This window comes from Salmo salar, unplaced genomic scaffold (genome assembly GCF_905237065.1).
Source record: "Salmo salar unplaced genomic scaffold, Ssal_v3.1, whole genome shotgun sequence".
Lineage (NCBI taxonomy): Eukaryota > Metazoa > Chordata > Actinopteri > Salmoniformes > Salmonidae > Salmo > Salmo salar.
In genome coordinates this window covers 213,492-234,285 of record NW_025547607.1, presented here as the reverse complement: position 1 = coordinate 234,285, position 20,794 = coordinate 213,492, and the positions used below count along the sequence as shown (strand labels likewise).

Here is a 20,794-nt window from a genome sequence, read left to right as displayed (position 1 = left end):
AGAAACAATCCCCCACAAATGACAAACACCCCCTAATATATAGGACTCTCAATCAAAGGCAAATAGACAACACCTGTCTTCAATTGAGAGTCCCCACCCCAACTAACCAAACATAGAACCAGACTCACCAGACCAAACATAGAAATACATGAATACAAAAACAGTGCCCAAAAACCCCCGGAAATACACAAATCAAATGCCCCACTAAACAAACCACCACCCCGAACCACATAAAACAAATACCCATCTGTCACGTCCTGACCAAACTACAATAACAATTAACCCCTTATACTGGTCAGGACGTGACATCAACATCCGGAAAAGACTCCTTTTCAATGTCCTGTAAATTATGTCTTCACTTTTCATTCAGAGCCTAAACTTTAACGGCTGGAAGATATGTATTTTCTGTCATTTCAATGTCATTTGCTTCCTGGGACTATTGTAGTTTTGCAGTGAGCACATTTGGTTGCCAGTTTAGTCTCTCCTAGGTCGGCAGAACGGCCCTGATTGGATTGTATGTATTTCATCCACTCCAGTTATGGACACTGAACCAAAATATACATGCTACATGGAATGTTTCGGTCCCATGTTTCACGAGCTGAAATAAAATATCCCAACTTTTATCCATTCGCACAAAAAAAACGGATGTTTCTAATTTTGTGCAGAAATGTGTTTACATCTCTGTTTGCGAGCATTTCTCCTTTGCCAAGATAATCCATCCATCTGACAGGTGTGGCATATCAAGAAGCATTATCCTAACACAGGTGCACCTTGTGCTGGGGACAATAAAATGCCACTTTAAAATTTGCAGATGTCTCAAGTGACGAGATCCTGAGGCCCATTGTGGTGCCGTTCATCTGCCGCCATCTCCTCATGTGTCAGCGTGATAACACACAGCCTCATATCGCAAGGATCTGTCCCAGTTCTTCCATGGCTGCATACTCACCGGACATGTCACCCTTTCAACAAATCAAATGTAATCTGTCACATGCGCCGAATACAACAGGTGTAGACCTTACCGTGAAATGCTTACTTTACAAGCCCTTAACCAACAATGCAGTTAAGAGTGTTAAAGTATTTACTAAATAAACTGAAGTAAACAAATAAATGAAAATAGAAAAATAACAAATAATTAAAGAGCATCAGTAAAATAACAGTAGCGAGGCTTTATACAGGGGGTACCGGTACAGAGTCAATGTGGAGGCTATATACAGGGGGTACCGGTACAGAGTCAATGTGGAGGCTATATACAGGGGGTACCGGTACAGAGTCAATGTGGAGGCTATATACAGGGGCTACCGGTACAGAGTCAATGTGGAGGCTATATACAGGGGGTACCGGTACAGAGTCAATGTGGAGGCTATATACAGGGGGTACCGGTACAGAGTCAATGTGGAGGCTTTATACAGGGGGTACCGGTACAGAGTCAATGTGGAGGCTATATACAGGGGGTACCGGTACAGAGTCAATGTGGAGGCTATATACAGGGGGTACCGGTACAGAGTCAATGTGGAGGCTATATACAGGGGGTACCGGTACAGAGTCAATGTGGAGGCTATATACAGGGGGTACCGGTACAGAGTCAATGTGGAGGCTATATACAAGGGGTACCGGTACAGAGTCAATGTGGAGGCTATATACAGGGGGTACCGGTACAGAGTCAATGTGGAGGCTATATACAGGGGGTACCGGTACAGAGTCAGTGTGGAGGCTATATACAGGGGGTACCGGTACAGAGTCAATGTGGAGGCTATATACAGGGGGTACCGGTACAGAGTCAATGTGGAGGCTATATACAGGGGGTACCGGTACAGAGTCAATGTGGAGGCTATATACAGGGGGTACCGGTACAGAGTCAATGTGGAGGCTATATACAGGGGTACCGGTACAGAGTCAATGTGGAGGCTATATACAGGGGGTACCGGTACAGAGTCAATGTGGAGGCTATATACAGGGGGTACCGGTACAGAGTCAATGTGGAGGCTATATACAGGGGCTACCGGTACAGAGTCAATGTGGAGGCTATATACAGGGGGTACCGGTACAGAGTCAATGTGGAGGCTATATACAGGGGGTACCGGTACAGAGTCAATGTGGAGGCTATATACAGGGGGTACCGGTACAGAGTCAATGTGGAGGCTATATACAGGGGGTACCGGTACAGAGTCAATGTGGAGGCTATATACAGGGGGTACCGGTACAGAGTCAATGTGGAGGCTATATACAGGGGGTACCGATACAGAGTCAATGTGGAGGCTATATACAGGGGGTACCGGTACAGAGTCAATGTGGAGGCTATATACAGGGGGTACCGGTACAGAGTCAATGTGGAGGCTATATACAGGGGGTACCGGTACAGAGTCAATGTGGAGGCTATATACAGGGGGTACCGGTACAGAGTCAATGTGGAGGCTATATACAGGGGGTACCGGTACAGAGTCAATGTGGAGGCTATATACAGGGGGTACCGGTACTGAGTCAATGTGGAGGCTATATACAGGGGGTACCGGTACAGAGTCAATGTGGAGGCTATATACAGGGGGTACCGGTACTGAGTCAATGTGGAGGCTATATACAGGGGGTACCGGTACAGAGTCAATGTGGAGGCTATATTCCGGGGTACCGGTACAGAGTCAATGTGGAGGCTATATACAGGGGGTACCGGTACAGAGTCAATGTGGAGGCTATATACAGGGGGTACCGGTACAGAGTCAATGTGGAGGCTATATACAGGTTGTTACGGTACAGAGTCAATGTGGAGGCTATATACAGGGGGTACCGGTACAGAGTCAATGTGGAGGCTATATACAGGGGGTACCGGTACAGAGTCAATGTGGAGGCTATATACAGGGGGTACCGGTACAGAGTCAATGTGGAGGCTATATACAGGGGGTACCGGTACAGAGTCAATGTGGATGTTATATACAGGGGGTACCGGTACAGAGTCAATGTGGAGGCTATATTCCGGGGGTACCGGTACAGAGTCAATGTGGAGGCTATATACGGGGGGTACCGGTACAGAGTCAATGTGGAGGCTATATACGGGGGGTACCGGTACAGAGTCAATGTGGAGGCTATATACAGGGGGTACCGGTACAGAGTCAATGTGGAGGCTATATACAGGGGGTACCGGTACAGAGTCAATGTGGAGGCTATATACAGGGGCTACCGGTACAGAGTCAATGTGGAGGCTATATACAGGGGGTACCGGTACAGAGTCAATGTGGAGGCTATATACAGGGGGTACCGGTACAGAGTCAATGTGGAGGCTTTATACAGGGGGTACCGGTACAGAGTCAATGTGGAGGCTATATACAGGGGGTACCGGTACAGAGTCAATGTGGAGGCTATATACAGGGGGTACCGGTACAGAGTCAATGTGGAGGCTATATACAGGGGGTACCGGTACAGAGTCAATGTGGAGGCTATATACAGGGGGTACCGGTACAGAGTCAATGTGGAGGCTTTATACAGGGGGTACCGGTACAGAGTCAATGTGGAGGCTATATACAGGGGGTACCGGTACAGAGTCAATGTGGAGGCTATATACAGGGGGTACCGGTACAGAGTCAGTGTGGAGGCTATATACAGGGGGTACCGGTACAGAGTCAATGTGGAGGCTATATACAGGGGGTACCGGTACAGAGTCAATGTGGAGGCTATATACAGGGGGTACCGGTACAGAGTCAATGTGGAGGCTATATACAGGGGTACCGGTACAGAGTCAATGTGGAGGCTATATACAGGGGGTACCGGTACAGAGTCAATGTGGAGGCTATATACAGGGGGTACCGGTACAGAGTCAATGTGGAGGCTATATACAGGGGGTACCGGTACAGAGTCTGTGGAGGCTATATACAGGGGGTACCGGTACAGAGTCAATGTGGAGGCTATATACAGGGGGTACCGGTACAGTGTCAATGGGCAGGGGCACAGGCTAGTCAGGCTAATTGAGGTAATTTGTACATGTAGGTAGAGTTAGTGACTATGCATAGGTAATAAACAGAGTAACAGCAGCATAAAAATGGGGGTGGGGGGGGGATCAATGTGAATAGTCTGAGTAGCCATTTGATTAGCTGTTCAGGAGTCTTATGGCTGGGGGGTAGAAGCTGTTAAGAAGTCCTTTGGACCTAGACTTGGCGCTCCGGTACCGCTTGCTGTGTGGCAGCAGAGAACAGTCGATGACTAGGGTGGCTGGAGTCTGGCTATTTTTAGTGCCTTCCTCTGACACCGCCTGGTATAGAGGTCCTGGATGTCAGGAAGCTTGGCCCCAGTGATGTATGCTTCAGTGTTGCTTGCCTCAAAGCGAGAATAGAAGTCATTTAGCTCGTCTGGTAGGCTTGAAAGCGGTGGGCGAGGGAGAGCTTTGTTTGCATCTCTGTGTGGAGTAAAGGTGGGCTAGAGGTTTTTTCTCTCCTCTGGTTGCATATGTGACATGCTGATAGAAATGAGGTAAAACTGATTTAAATTTGCCTGCATTAAAGTCCCCGGACACTAGGGGCGCCGCTTTTGGAGGAGCATTTTCTTGTTTGCTTATGGCCTTGTACAGTTGGTTGAGTGGGGTCTTATGGCCTTATAGAGTTGGTTGAGTGGGGTCTTAGTGCCTTATACAGCTGGTTGAGTGGGGTCTTATGGCCTTGTAGAGTTGGTTGAGTGGGGTCTTATGGCCTTGTAGAGTTGGTTGAGTGGGGTCTTATGGCCTTGTAGAGTTGGTTGAGTGGGGTCTTATGGCCTTGTAGAGTTGGTTGAGTGTGGTCTTAGTGCCTTATACAGTTGGTTGAGTGGGGTCTTATGGCCTTGTAGAGTTGGTTGAGTGGGGTCTTATGGCCTTGTAGAGTTGGTTGAGTGGGGTCTTATGGCCTTGTAGAGTTGGTTGAGTGGGGTCTTATGGCCTTGTAGAGTTGGTTGAGTGGGGTCTTATGGCCTTGTAGAGTTGGTTGAGTGTGGTCTTATCCTTATACAGCTGGTTGAGTGGGGTCTTATGGCCTTGTAGAGTTGGTTGAGTGGGGTCTTATGGCCTTGTAGAGTTGGTTGAGTGGGGTCTTATGGCCTTGTAGAGTTGGTTGAGTGGGGTCTTATGGCCTTGTAGAGTTGGTTGAGTGGGGTCTTATGGCCTTATAGAGTTGGTTGAGTGGGGTCTTAGTGCCTTGTAGAGTTGGTTGAGTGGGGTCTTATGGCCTTGTAGAGTTGGTTGAGTGGGGTCTTATGGCCTTGTAGAGTTGGTTGAGTGGGGTCTTATGGCCTTGTAGAGTTGGTTGAGTGGGGTCTTATGGCCTTATAGAGTTAGTTGAGTGGGGTTTTAGTGCCTTATACAGCTGGTTGAGTGCGGTCTTATGGCCTTATAGAGCTACTAATAATATAGATGAGAACTCTCTTGGTAGATAGTGTGGTCTACAGCTTATCATGAGATACTCTACCTCTTGGTAGATAGTGTGGTCTACAGCTTATCATGAGATACTCTACCTCTTGGTAGATAGTGTGGTCTACAGCTTATCATGAGATACTCTACCTCTTGGTAGATAGTGTGGTCTACAGCTTATCATGAGATACTCTACCTCTTGGTAGATAGTGTGGTCTACAGCTTATCATGAGATACTCTACCTCAGGCGAGCAAAACCTTGAGACTTCCTTAATATTAGATTTCGTGCACCAGCTGTTGTTTCCAAATAGACACAGACCGTCAACCCTTGTCTTACCGGAGGCAGCTGTTCTATCTTGCCGATGCAGCGTACACCCAGCTGTATGTTATCCATGTCAGCCACGACTCGGTGAAACATAAGATGTTACAGTTAATATCCCGTTGGTAGGATAGTCTTGATCGGAGCTCATTACATTTATTATCCAATGATTGCACGTTGGCTAATAGGACTGATGGTAGAGGTGGGTTACCCACTCGCCGTCGGATTCTTACAAGGCACCCCGACCTACGACCCCTATATATCTCTGTTACTACTTCATGCGAATGACGGGGATTTGGGCCTTGTCCGGTGTCTGAAGTAAATCTTTCAAGTCCGACTCGTTAAAGAAAAAATCTTCGTACAGGGTGAGAAACCACTGTCCTGATATCCAGGAGCTCTTTTCAGTCATAAGAGACGGTGGCAGAAACATTATGGACAAAACAACTTACAAATAACACAAACACACAATAGCACCATTGGTTAAGAGCCTGTTAAACAGCAGCCATCTCCTCCAGCACCATTGGTTAAGAGCCTGTTAAACAGCAGCCATCTCCTCCAGCACCATTGGTTAAGAGCCTGTTAAACAGCAGCCATCTCCTCCAGCACCATTGGTTAAGAGCCTGTTAAACAGCAGCCATCTCCTCCAGCACCATTGGTTAAGAGCCTGTTAAACAGCAGCCATCTCCTCCAGCACCATTGGTTAAGAGCCTGTTAAACAGCAGCCATCTCCTCCAGCACCATTGGTTAAGAGCCTATTAAACAGCAGCCATCTCCTCCAGCACCATTGGTTAAGAGCCTGTTAAACAGCAGCCATCTCCTCCAGCACCATTGGTTAAGAGCCTATTAAACAGCAGCCATCTCCTCCAGCACCATTGGTTAAGAGCCTGTTAAACAGCAGCCATCTCCTCCAGCACCATTGGTTAAGAGCCTGTTAAACAGCAGCCATCTCCTCCAGCACCATTGGTTAAGAGCCTGTTAAACAGCAGCCATCTCCTCCAGCACCATTGGTTAAGAGCCTGTTAAACAGCAGCCATCTCCTCCAGCACCATTGGTTAAGAGCCTGTTAAACAGCAGCCATCTCCTCCAGCACCATTGGTTAAGAGCCTATTAAACAGCAGCCATCTCCTCCAGCACCATTGGTTAAGAGCCTGTTAAACAGCAGCCATCTCCTCCAGCACCATTGGTTAAGAGCCTGTTAAACAGCAGCCATCTCCTCCAGCACCATTGGTTAAGAGCCTGTTAAACAGCAGCCATCTCCTCCAGCACCATTGGTTAAGAGCCTGTTAACCTCTATGGGCTAGGTGGGACGCTAGCGTGCCACCCGTGGTGCACTCCATCAACAGCAGGTGCATTTCAAGAGCGGCAAATTTGAATCCAAATAAATGTCAAAATTCAAATTTTTCAAACATACAACTATTTTACACCCTTTGAAAGATAAACATCTCCTTAATCTAACCACGTTTTACGATTTCAAAAAGGTTTTACGGCGAAAGCATAAATTTAGAGTATGTTAGGACAGTAGATTTACAAGAGTTGTGTGTAATGTTTTGTCAAGTCAAAGACAGGGTCACCAAAACCATAAAACCAGCTAAAATGATGCACTAACCTTTTACAATCTCCATCAGATGACACTCCTAGGACATTATGTTAGACAATGCATGCATTTTTAGTTCTATCAAGTTCATATTTATATCCAAAAACAGCGTTTTACTATGGCATTGATGTTGAGGAAATCGTTTCCCTCCAATAACCGGCAGTCAAGTCAGCGTCACAAATTAAATAATTAAAATTAGAAAACATTGGTAAAATATTATATTGTCATTTAAAGAATTATAGATTTACATCTCTTGAACGCAATCAACTTGCCAGATTTAAAAATAACCTTACTGGGAAATCACACTTTGCAATAATCTGAGCACTGCGCCCAGAAAAATACGCGTTGCGATACAGACTAGACGTCATGTTGGGGAGATCTAAAATCGAAAATACTATGTAAATAATCCATTACCTTTGATTCTCTTCATCAGATGTCACTTCCAGGTATCACAGGTCCATAACGAATGTAGTTTTGTTCAAAAAAGCTCATCATTTATGTCCAAAAATCTCCATCTTGTTAGCACATGATCTAAGCCAGCCGGACTTCTCGTCATGAACGAGGGGAAAAAATATATTTACGTTCGTTCAAACATGTCAAACGTTGTATAGCATAAATCATTAGGGCCTTTTTAACCAGAACATGAATAATATTCAAGGTGGACGAATGCATACTCTTTTATAACGTATTGGAACGAGGGTACCCAACATGAACTCGCGCGCCAGGTGTCTAATGGGACATCATCGTTCCATGGCTCTTGTTCGGTCAGATCTCCCTCCAGAAGACTCAAAACACTTTGTAAAGGCTGGTGACATCTAGTGGAAGCAATAGGAAGTGCCAAAATATTCCTCAGCCCCTGTGTTTTTCAATGGCATAGGTTTAAAGGTAATACAACACATCAGGTATCCACTTCCTGTCAGAAAATGTCTCAGGGTTTTGCCTGCCAAATGAGTTCTGTTATACTCACAGACACCATTCAAACAGTTTTAGAAACTTTAGGGTGTTTTCTATCCATATATAATAAGTATATGCATATTCTAGTTACTGGGTAGGATTAGTAACCAGATTAAATCGGGTAAATTTTTTTATCCAGCCGTGCAAATACTGCCCCCTAGCCCTAACAGGTTAAGAGCCTGTTAAACAGCAGCCATCTCCTCCAGCACCATTGGTTAAGAGCCTGTTAAACAGCAGCCATCTCCTCCAGCACCATTGGTTAAGAGCCTGTTAAACAGCAGCCATCTCCTCCATTGTGATTAAACATGTTTGGGATGCTCTGGGGATTCTTGTCCTTTTTAAGCAGAACTGAAATGGTCTCCTGGGTAATAAGTATTTAGGGCCGTTTCTAACTAGAAAGGATGTCATTGTACGTCGAGTTGAGGATAGGGAATAGTTTAGAAGAGAACGCTTTATAAAACTCAACAGGGAAGCCATCAGGCCCAGGATCTTTACCGCTCTGCATGGACTGGATTGTCAGAGTAGCTTCATCATCACTTAGAGGCATCCATGTTAGTTTATTCATCTGAATTGAGGCAGGGGATTTCCAGATTGTCTAGAAACGCAGGCATACGAGATGTGTCAGGAAGAGCCTCTGACGAGTAAAGAGCAGAGTAGAATTGCTTAAATGTATGATTTTTTGGGGGGGGGGGATTGGTAGAAGTTAAATCAGCTATAACACATATTTCAGGTATGGTGCTGCTAGCAGCGGATTGTCGAAGCTGGTGAGATAACAACTTGCTAGCTTTTTCTCCGTGTTCACAAAATGTCTGCCTTCGACTTCAACCGAAGCTGCTCCAGGTTGTCAGATTCCGATTGGTGTAGCAGTCTCTCTCTGTAGAGGTCAGGAGAGGTAGAAGAGGCATCTCTGTTGTCCACATCTAGAATGAGTTCAGATGGCTCCCATAAGCGATGTTTGTTGCGATGTTTGTTGTCATACGCTGTGTATGAAATCATTTGTGTCCCCCTCAGATATGTTTTTAACGACTCCCACACAGTAGAGTGAGACACGTCAGGGCTGCAGTGGATCTGTAAAAACACATGAATGTGAGTTGATATGTCTTTGTTTTTAAAGGCGTTACAGGATAGTAGTAGTGGGTCAAGTCACCAGGCGCGTTGTGACACAGTGGGGTCCGGAAAGCGGATAGCTAGCTGGTCACGGCTGTGGTCTGAGAGAACAATGCTGTGATATTAGTTACAAAAGGAAGAATTATATTGTCCAGCAGGAACAAGTCAACCCTATATTATGAGCAGTGGACCAACATAACTCAGTACAGATGATATAGGCCTCTAACCCCAACATAACCCCAACATAACCCCAATATAACCCCAATATAACCCTAACATAACCCTAATATAACCCCAATATAACCCCAATATAACCCCAATATAACCCCAATATAACCCCAATATAACCCCAATATAACCCCAATATAACCCCAATATAACCCCAATATAACCCTAATATAACCCCAACATAACCCCAACATAACCCCAATATAACCCCAACATAACCCCAACATAACCCCAATATAACCCCAACATAACCCCAATATAACCCCAATATAACCCTACCATTACTCCAATATAACCCCAACATAACCCCAATATAACCCCAACATAACCCCAATATAACCCCAACATAACCCCAATATAACCCTACCATTACTCCAATATAACCCCAACATAACCCCAATATAACCCCAACATAACCCCAATATAACTCCAACATAACCCCAACATAACCCCAACATAACCCCAACATAACCCCAATATAACCCCAATATAACCCCAATATAACCCTAACATAACCCCAATATAACCCCAACATAACCCCAACATAACCCCAATATAACCCTAACATAACCCCAACATAACCCCAATATAACTCCAATATAACCCTACCATAACCCCAATATAACCCCAACATAACCCCAATATAACCCTAATATAACCCCAATATAACCCCAATATAACCCCAACATAACCCCAACATAACCCCAATATAACCCTAATATAACCCCAATATAACCCCAACATAACCCCAACATAACCCCAATATAACCCCAATATAACCCTAATATAACCCCAATATAACCCTACCATAACCCCAATATAACCCCAATATAACCCCAATATAACCCCAACATAACCCCAACATAACCCCAATATAACCCCAATATAACCCTACCATAACTGCAATATAACCCCAATATAACCCCAATATAACCCCAACATAACCCCAATATAACCCTACCATTACTCCAATATAACCCCAACTCTGTACAGATCAGAGATGCCGTCTAACGTGGAGATCAAGGCGAGGGTGAGCAATGCGACACGATTGGCGGAGAGAGCCAGCCAGCTAAGCCAATCAGAGGGAACAGTAATCCGCCAGCAGGACACGTTCTTCAACTGCAGAACCGGACGGCTTAAACTACGCAACCTGATGGTACACACACACACACACACACACACACACCACACACACGTAAACACACCCCACACACACACACACGTTAACACACACACACACACGTTAACACACACACACACACATGCATTGGACTGAAGTTTTCTTTGTCCAGCAGGATGGGAGTGGTCAGCTGATCTTCTATGAGAGACCAGATTGTGACGGGCCCAAGGTGTCCAACTACTCTCTCTCTACTACACAGGACCCAGAGGGGCTCAGGGTGAGTCCCTATTACCACACTACTACCACACTACTCTCTCTCTACTACACAGGACCCAGAGGGGCTCAGAGTGAGTCCCTACTACCACACTACTACCACACTACTCTCTCTCTACTACACAGGACCCACAGAGCTCAGCCATCAAAGCAAGCTATACAGTTACCCGCCAAGTTCTGGAGTGAACTAAACTCAGAAATAGTATTATAAATCTTCACTTACCTTTGCTGATCTTCGTCGGAATGCACTCCCAGGACTCCCACTTCCACAAGAAATGTTTGTTTTGTTCGATAAACTCCATATTTATGTCCAAATACCTCAGTTTTGTTCGCGCGTTCAGATCACTATCCAAAGGCATAACGCGCGAGTGTAAATCCAGACACGAAAAGTCAAATAGTTCCATTACCGTTCGTAGAAACATGTCAAACGTTGTTTACAATCAATCCTTAGGGTGTTTTTAACATAAATCTTCGATAATATTCCAACCGGACAATAGCGTATTAATTACAGAGGAAAAAGAAGGAACGGCGCGCCTGCGTGAGAGCGCAGTAAACAACTCACTGGTCCCAGGCTTGAGACAGCTCTTATTCTCTGCCCAGTAACAGCAGAAGCATGAAACAAGGTTCTAAAGACTGTTGACATCTAGTGGAAGCCTTAGGAAGTGCAAAATGACCCCACAGACACTGTAGTTTGGAAAGACAATCAGCTGAAAAAACTACAAACCACTTCCTGGTTGGATTTTTTTCTCAGGTTTTTGCCTGCCATATGAGTTCTGTTATACTCAGACATCATTCAAACAGTTTTAGAAACTTCAGAGTGTTTTCTATCCAAATCTACTAATAATATGCATATCCTACCTTCTGGGCCTGAGTAGCAGGCAGTTTAATTTGGGCACGTCATTCATCTGAATTTCCGAATACTGCCCCCTGTCACTAAAAAGTTAACTGCCTTGTTCAGGGGCAGAACAACAGATTTTTACCTTGTCACCTCGGGGATTCGTTTTTGCAACCTTCCGGTTACTAGTCCAACGCTCTAACCACCTGCCTTACATTGCACTCCACGAGGAGCCTGCGTGGCAGGCTGACTACCTGTTACGCGAGGGCAGCAAGAAGCCAAGGTAAGTTGCTAGCTAGCATTAAACAGATCTTATAAAAAACTATCAATCTTAACATAATCACTAGTTAACTACACATGGTTGATGATATTACTAGTTTATCTAGCTTGTCCTGCGTTGCATATAATCGATGCGGTGCCTGTTAATTTCTCATCGAATCACAGCCGACTTCGACAAACGGGGGATGATTTAACAAGCGCATTTGCGAAAAAAAGCACTGTCGTTGCACCAATGTACCCAACCATAAACATCAATGCCTTTCTTTAAAATCAATACACAAGTATATATTTTTAAACCTGCATATTTAGTTAATATTGCCTGCTAACATGAATGTCTTATAACTAGGGGAGTTGTCACTTCTCTTGCGTTCCGTGTAAGCAGTCAGGGTTTATACAGCAGTTGGGCCGCCTGGCTCATTGTGCAAGCAGTCAGGGTTTATACAGCAGTTTGGGCCGCCTGGCTCATTGTGCAAGCAGTCAGGGTTTATACAGCAGTTGGGCCGCCTGGCTCATTGTGCAAGCAGTCAGGGTTTATACAGCAGTTTGGCCGCCTGGCTCATTGTGCAAGCAGTCAGGGTATATACAGCAGTTTGGGCCGCCTGGCTCATTGTGCAAGCAGTCAGGGTTTATACAGCAGTTTGGGCCGCCTGGCTCATTGTGCAAGCAGTCAGGGTTTATACAGCAGTTTGGGCCGCCTGGCTCATTGTGCAAGCAGTCAGGGTTTATACAGCAGTTTGGCCGCCTGGCTCATTGTGCAAGCAGTCAGGGTTTATACAGCAGTTTGGCCGCCTGGCTCATTGTGCAAGCAGTCAGGGTTTATACAGCAGTTTGGGCCGCCTGGCTCATTGTGCAAGCAGTCAGGGTTTATACAGCAGTTTGGCCGCCTGGCTCATTGCGAACTGTGTGAAGTCCATTTATTCCTAACAAAGGCGTAATTAATTAGCCAGAATTGTACATAATTATGACATAACGTTGAAGATTGTGCAATGTAACAGGAATATTTAGACTTAGGGATGCCACCCGTTAGAGGAAATACGGAACGGTTCCGTATTTCACTGAAATAATAAACGTTTTGTTTTCGAGATGATAGTTTCCGGATTCGACCATATTAATGACCCAAGGCTCGTATTTCTGTGTGTTTATTATATTAAAATGAAGTCTGATTTGATATTTGATAGAGCAGTCTGACTGAGCGGTGGTAGGCAGCAGCAGCTCGTAGCGTTCATTCAAACAGCACTTTCCTGCGTTTGCCAGCAGCTCTTCGCTGTGCTTCAAGCATTGAGCTGTTTATGACTTCAAGCCTATCAACTCCAGAGATTAGGCTGGTGTAACCAATGTGAAATGGCTAGCTAGTTAGCAGGGTGCGCGCTAATAGCGTTTCAAACGTCACTCGCTCTGAGACTTGGAGTAGTTGTTCCCCTTGCTCTGCATGGGTAACGCTGCTTCGAGGGTGGCTGTTGTCGATGTGTTCCTGGTTCGAGCCCAGGTAGGAGCGAGGAGAGGGACGGAAGCTATACTGTTACACTGGCAATACTAAAGTGCCTATAAGAACATCCAATAGTCAAAGGTATATGAAATACAAATCGTGTAGAGAGAAATAGTCCTATATTTCCTATAATAACTACAACCTAAAACTTCTTACCTGGGAATATTGAAGACTCATGTTAAAAGGAACCACCAGCTTTCATATGTTCTCATGTTCTGAGCGAGGAACTTAAACGTTAGCTTTCTACCATGGCTCATAATGCACTTTTACTTTCTTCTCCAACACTTTGTTTTTGCATTATTTAAACCAAATTGAACATGTTTCATTGTTTATTTGAGGCTAAATAGATTTTATTGATGTATTATATTAACTTAAAATAAGTGTTCATTCAGTATTGTTGTAATTGTCATAATTACAAATAAAGAAATCGGCCGATTAATCGGTATCGGCTTTCCTTGGTCCTCCAATAATCGGTACCGGCGTTGAAAAATCATAAACGGTCGACCTCTACTCTCTACCACACCGCTACTCTCTCTACCACACCGCTACTCTCTCTACCACACCGTTACTCTCTACCACACCGCTACTCTCTCTACCACACCACTACTCTCTACCACACCACTACTCTCTACCACACCACTACTCTCTCTACCACACCACTACTCTCTACCACACCACTACATTTTACATTTTAGTCATTTAGCAGACGCTCTTATCCAGAGCGACTTACAGTAGTGAATGCATACATTTTTTTCCGTACTGGTCCCCCGTGGGAATCGAACCCACAACCCTGGTGTTGCAAACACCATGCTCTACCAACTGAGCCACACGGGAAGGTACTACTCTCTACCACACCGCTACTCTCTCTACCACACCACTACTCTCTACCACACCACTACTCTCTCTACCACACCGCTACTCTCTCTACCACACCACTACTCTCTCTACCACACCGCTACTCTCTCTACCACACCGCTACTCTCTACCACACCGCTACTCTCTCACCACACCGCTACTCTCTCTACCACACCGCTACTCTCTCTACCACACCGCTACTCTCTCTACCACACCGCTACTCTCTCTCTACCACACCGCTACTCTCTCTACCACACCACTACTCTCTACCACACCACTACTCTCTACCACACCACTACTCTCTACCACACCACTACTCTCTCTACCACACCACTACTCTCTCTACCACACCACTACTCTCTCTACCACACCACTACTCTCTCTACCACACCACTACTCTCTCTACCACACCACTACTCTCTCTACCACACCGCTACTCTCTCTACCACACCGCTACTCTCTCTACCACACCGCTACTCTCTCTACCACACCGCTACTCTCTACCACACCACTACTCTCTCTACCACACCACTACTCTCTCTACCACACCACTACTCTCTCTACCACACCGCTACTCTCTCTACCACACCGCTACTCTCTCTACCACACCGCTACTCTCTCTACCACACCGCTATTCTCTCTACCCCACCACTACTCTCTACCACACCACTACTCTCTACCACACCACTACTCTCTCTACCACACCACTACTCTCTACCACACCACTACTCTCTCTACCACACCACTACTCTCTCTACCACACCACTACTCTCTCTACCACACCACTACTCTCTCTACCACACCACTACTCTCTCTACCACACCACTACTCTCTCTACCCCACCACTACTCTCTCTACCACACCACTACTCTCTCTACCACACCGCTACTCTCTACCACACCGCTACTCTCTCTACCACATCACTACTCTCTCTACCACACCACTACTCTCTACCACACCACTACTCTCTCTACCACACCACTACTCTCTCTACCACACCACTACTCTCTCTACCACACCACTACTCTCTCTACCACACCACTACTCTCTCTACCACACCACTACTCTCTCTACCCCACCACTACTCTCTCTACCACACCACTACTCTCTCTACCACACCACTACTCTCTCTACCACACCACTACTCTCTCTACCACACCACTACTCTCTCTACCACACCACTACTCTCTCTACCACACCACTACTCTCTCTACCACACCACTACTCTCTACCACACCACTACTCTCTCTACCCCACCACTACTCTCTCTACCACACCACTACTCTCTCTACCACACCACTACTCTCTCTACCACACCACTACTCTCTCTACCACACCACTACTCTCTCTACCACACCACTACTCTCTCTACCACACCACTACTCTCTCTACCACACCACTACTCTCTCTACCACACCACTACTCTCTCTACCCCACCACTACTCTCTCTACCACACCACTACTCTCTCTACCACACCACTACTCTCTCTACCACACCACTACTCTCTACCACACCACTACTCTCTCTACCACACCACTACTCTCTCTACCACACCACTACTCTCTCTACCACACCACTACTCTCTCTACCACACCACTACTCTCTCTACCCCACCACTACTCTCTCTACCCCACCACTACTCTCTCTACCACACCACTACTCTCTCTACCACACCACTACTCTCTCTACCACACCACTACTCTCTACTACACCACTACTCTCTCTACCCCACCACTACTCTCTACCACACCACTACTCTCTACCCCACCACTACTCTCTACCACACCACTACTCTCTACTCTCTCTAGTCTCTGAGGGAATAATTCGTTTAAAGGTTCGTCGTGAGGTGGTGTATATTAATCTGTGTGTGTGTGTGGTGTGTGTGTGTGTGTGTGTGTGTGTGTGTGTGTGTGTGTGTGTGTGTGTGTGTGTGTGTGTGTGTGTGTGTGTGTGTGTGTGTGTGTGTGTGTGTGTGTGTGTGTGTGTGTGTGTGTGTGTAGACTGTGCTGGCTGATTCTCTAGGGGTAAAGGGCGAGGTGAGGAAGGAGAGGAGGCTGTTCCTGGTTGGTCAGACGAGGGTTCATTTGGACTCAGTGGAGGGTCTGGGCCACTACATGGAACTGGAGGTAGGTTCACCTGGCTGGGAGGAAGGGGTGTGTCTGTGTGGCTAGATCTTGTATTAAAAGCTATTTTTCGTGAAACTGTGTGTGTAGGTGGTGCTGAGGGAGGACCAGAGGCCTGAGGAGGGGGAGGCGATTGCTCGCAGCCTGATGAAGGAGCTCGGTGTCGGGGATGACAGCCTGGTGACAGGGGCCTACGTGGACCTCTTGCTGGAAGGCCAGGGATAGCAACTCACAGTACATCTGACCCTCTCATGCAGGACTAAATCATTCCCATAACGGAGTGCGAAAGCAACTGGAAAAATGTTTTGTAATAAAAAGTAAAATAGCAAATATTTGTGTTATGTTTAATATGGTCTCTGGGCCTGAATTTCTACTGAGATAACAGGGAGCTGGGTTTCTACTGAGATAACAGGGAGCTGGGTTTCTACTGAGATAACAGGGAGCTGGGTTTCTACTGAGATAACAGGGAGCTGGGTTTCTACTGAGATAACAGGGAGCTGGGTTTCTACTGAGATAACAGGGAGCTGGGTTTCTACTGAGATAACAGGGAGCTGGGTTTCTACTGAGATAACAGGGAGCTGGGTTTCTACTGAGATAACAGGGAGCTGGGTTTCTACTGAGATAACAGGGAGCTGGGTTTCTACTGAGATAATGTAGAGAGCTGGGTTTCTACTGAGATAATGTAGGGAGCTGGGTTTCTACTGAGATAATGTAGGGAGCTGGGTTTCTACTGAGATAATGTAGGGAGCTGGGTTTCTACTAAGATAATGTAGGGAGCCGGGTTTCTACTGAGATAATGTAGGGAGCTGGGTTTCTACTGAGATAACAGGGAGCTGGGTTTCTACTGAGATAACAGGGAGCTGGGTTTCTACTGAGATAACAGGGAGCTGGGTTTCTACTGAGATAACAGGGAGCTGGGTTTCTACTGAGATAACAGGGAGCTGGGTTTCTACTGAGATAACAGGGAGTTGGGTTTCTACTGAGATAACAGGGAGCTGGGTTTCTACTGAGATAATGTAGGGAGCTGGGTTTCTACTAAGATAATGTAGAGAGCTGGGTTTCTACTGAGATAATGTAGGGAGCTGGGTTTCTACTGAGATAATGTAGGGAGCTGGGTTTCTACTGAGATAACAGGGAGCTGGGTTTCTACTGAGATAATGCAGGGAGCTGGGTTTCTACTAAGATAATGTAGGGAGCTGGGTTTCTACTGAGATAACAGGGAGCTGGGTTTCTACTGAGATAATGTAGGGAGCTGGGTTTCTACTGAGATAACAGGGAGCTGGGTTTCTACTGAGATAATGTAGGGAGCTGGGTTTCTACTGAGATAACAGGGAGCTGGGTTTCTACTAAGATAATGTAGGGAGCTGGGTTTCTACTAAGATAATGTAGGGAGCTGGGTTTCTACTGAGATAACAGGGAGTTGGGTTTCTACTGAGATAACAGGGAGCTGGGTTTCTACTGAGATAATGTAGGGAGCTGGGTTTCTACTAAGATAATGTAGAGAGCTGGGTTTCTACTGAGATAATGTAGGGAGCTGGGTTTCTACTGAGATAACAGGGAGCTGGGTTTCTACTGAGATAACAGGGAGCTGGGTTTCTACTAAGATAATGTAGGGAGCTGGGTTTCTACTGAGATAACGTAGGGAGCTGGGTTTCTACTGAGATAATGCAGGGAGCTGGGTTTCTACTAAGATAATGTAGAGAGCTGGGTTTCTACTGAGATAACAGGGAGCTGGGTTTCTACTGAGATAATGTAGGGAGCTGGGTTTCTACTGAGATAATGTAGGGAGCTGGGTCTCTACTGAGATAACAGGGAGCTGGGTCTCTACTAAGATAACAGGGAGCTGGGTTTCTACTGAGATAACAGGGAGCTGGGTTTCTACTAAGATAATGTAGGGAGCTGGGTTTCTACTGAGATAATGTAGGGAGCTGGGTTTCTACTGAGATAACAGGGAGTTGGGTTTCTACTGAGATAACAGGGAGCTGGGTTTCTACTGAGATAACAGGGAGCTGGGTTTCTACTGAGATAATGCAGGGAGCTGGGTTTCTACTGAGATAATGTAGGGAGCTGGGTCTCTACTGAGATAATGTAGGGAGCTGGGTTTCTACTGAGATAATGTAGGGAGCTGGGTCTCTACTAAGATAACAGGGAGCTGGGTTTCTACTGAGATAACAGGGAGCTGGGTTTCTACTGAGATAATGTAGGGAGCTGGGTTTCTACTGAGATAACAGGGAGCTGGGTTTCTACTGAGATAATGTAGAGAGCTGGGTTTCTACTGAGATAATGTAGGGAGCTGGGTTTCTACTGAGATAATGTAGGGAGCTGGGTTTCTACTGAGATAATGTAGAGAGCTGGGTTTCTACTGAGATAATGCAGGGAGCTGGGTTTCTACTAAGATAACAGGGAGCTGGGTTTCTACTGAGATAATGTAGGGAGCTGGGTCTCTACTAAGATAATGTAGGGAGCTGGGTTTCTACTAAGATAATGTAGGGAGCTGGGTTTCTACTGAGATAATGTAGGGAGCTGGGTTTCTACTAAGATAACAGGGAGCTGGGTTTCTACTGAGATAATGTAGGGAGCTGGGTTTCTACTGAGATAACAGGGAGCTGGGTTTCTACTGAGATAATGTAGGGAGCTGGGTTTCTACTAAGATAACAGGGAGCTGGGTTTCTACTGAGATAATGTAGGGAGCTGGGTTTCTACTGAGATAACAGGGAGCTGGGTTTCTACTGAGATAACAGGGAGCTGGGTTTCTACTGAGATAATGTAGGGAGCTGGGTTTCTACTGAGATAACAGGGAGCTGGGTTTCTACTAAGATAACAGGGAGCTGGGTTTCTACTGAGATAACTGGGAGCTGGGTTTCTACTGAGATAACAGGGAGCTGTGTTTCTACTGAGATAATCTAGGGAGCTGGGTTTCTACTAAGATAACAGGGAGCTGGGTTTCTACTGAGATAACAGGGAGCTGGGTTTCTACTGAGATAATGTAGGGAGCTGGGTTTCTACTGAGATAATGTAGGGAGCTGGGTTTCTACTGAGATAATGTAGGGAGCTGGGTTTCTACTAAGATAATGTAGGGAGCTGGGTCTCTACTAAGATAATGTAGGGAGCTGGGTTTCTACTGAGATAATGTAGGGAGCTGGGTTTCTACTGAGATAATGTAGGGAGCTGGGTTTCTACTGAGATAATGTAGGGAGCTGGGTTTCTACTGAGATAACAGGGAGCTGGGTTTCTACTGAGATAATGTAGGGAGCTGGGTCTCTACTAAGATAATGTAGGGAGCTGGGTTTCTACTAAGATAATGTTGGGATTTTTTTTAAACAAGGATCATTTAGCTATTCGATTAGACATTCTTGTACCCTTGAATATATTGTACCCTTGTAGGTTTACAAATTAATTTGATGAAACATTGAAATTGGCCTTACTGCTATTAGCCATAGAAAACCATTGAATAACAGATTCATGGAAAAACATGAATAAATGAAAAGGAAGTGTCTGTCTCTGAGAGATATAAGAAGGTTACTACAACACTACTCTCTATGTCCCCTCTCCTTCCTCTCTGCCTCCTCTCTTTCCTCTCTCTCTGCCTCCTCTCCTTCCTCTCTGCCTCCTCTCCTTCCTCTCCTTCCTCTCTGTCTCCTCTCCTTCCTCTCTCTCTGTCTCCTCTCCTTCCTCTCTCTGCCTCCTCTCCTTCCTCTCCTTCCTCTCTGCCTCCTCTCCTTCCTCTCTCTCTGTCTCCTCTCCTTCCTCTCTCTGCCTCCTCTCCTTCCTCTCCTTCCTCTCTCTGCCTCCTCTCCTTCCTCTCTGTCTCCTCTCCTTCCTTTCTGTCTCCTCTCCTTCCTTTCTCTGCCTCCTCTCTTTCCTCTCTCTCTGCCTCCTCTCCTTCCTCTCTGCCTCCTCTCTTTCCTTTCTCTCTGCCTCCTCTCCTTCGTCTCTCTGCGTCCTCTCTGTCTCCTCTCCTTCCTCTCTGTCTCTTCTCCTTCCTTTCGCTGCCTCCTCTCTTTCCTCTCTCTCTGCCTCCTCTCCTTCCTCTCTCTGCGTCCTCTCTGCCTCCTCTCCTTCCTCTCTCTCTGCCTCCTCTCCTTCCTCTCTCTGCTTCCTCTCCTTCCTCTCCTTCCTCTCTCTGCCTCCTCTCCTTCCTCTCTGCCTCCTCTCCTTCCTCTTTCTCTGCCTCCTCTCTGCCTCCTCTCTACCTCCTCTCCTTCCTCTCTCTGCCTCCTTCCTCTCTGCCTCCTTCCTCTCTGCCTCCTTCCTCTCTGCC

The 20,794-nt window shown here is 46.1% G+C and overlaps 1 protein-coding gene across 8 annotated transcripts in view; it reads left to right on the top strand.

The window, feature by feature from the left end:
• LOC123732091 (uncharacterized) overlaps positions 1-16,863 on the top strand; it is a 28,056-nt gene extending 11,193 nt beyond the window's left edge. For 4 of the 8 annotated variants that reach the window (XM_045711427.1, XM_045711433.1, XM_045711431.1 and 1 more), the window contains 4 exons: positions 10,555-10,717; positions 10,857-10,958; positions 16,411-16,536; positions 16,624-16,863. In XM_045711427.1, coding sequence (XP_045567383.1) covers positions 10,555-10,717; positions 10,857-10,958; positions 16,411-16,536; positions 16,624-16,758 — 526 coding nt within the window. In that variant the 3' untranslated portion in view covers positions 16,759-16,863. Of the gene's footprint in view, positions 1-10,554; positions 10,718-10,853; positions 10,959-16,410; positions 16,537-16,623 lie in introns of all 8 variants that reach the window. The other 4 variants (XM_045711426.1, XM_045711432.1, XM_045711430.1 and 1 more) reach the window with 1 other exon arrangement.
• The last annotated feature ends 3,931 nt before the right edge of the window (positions 16,864-20,794 follow it).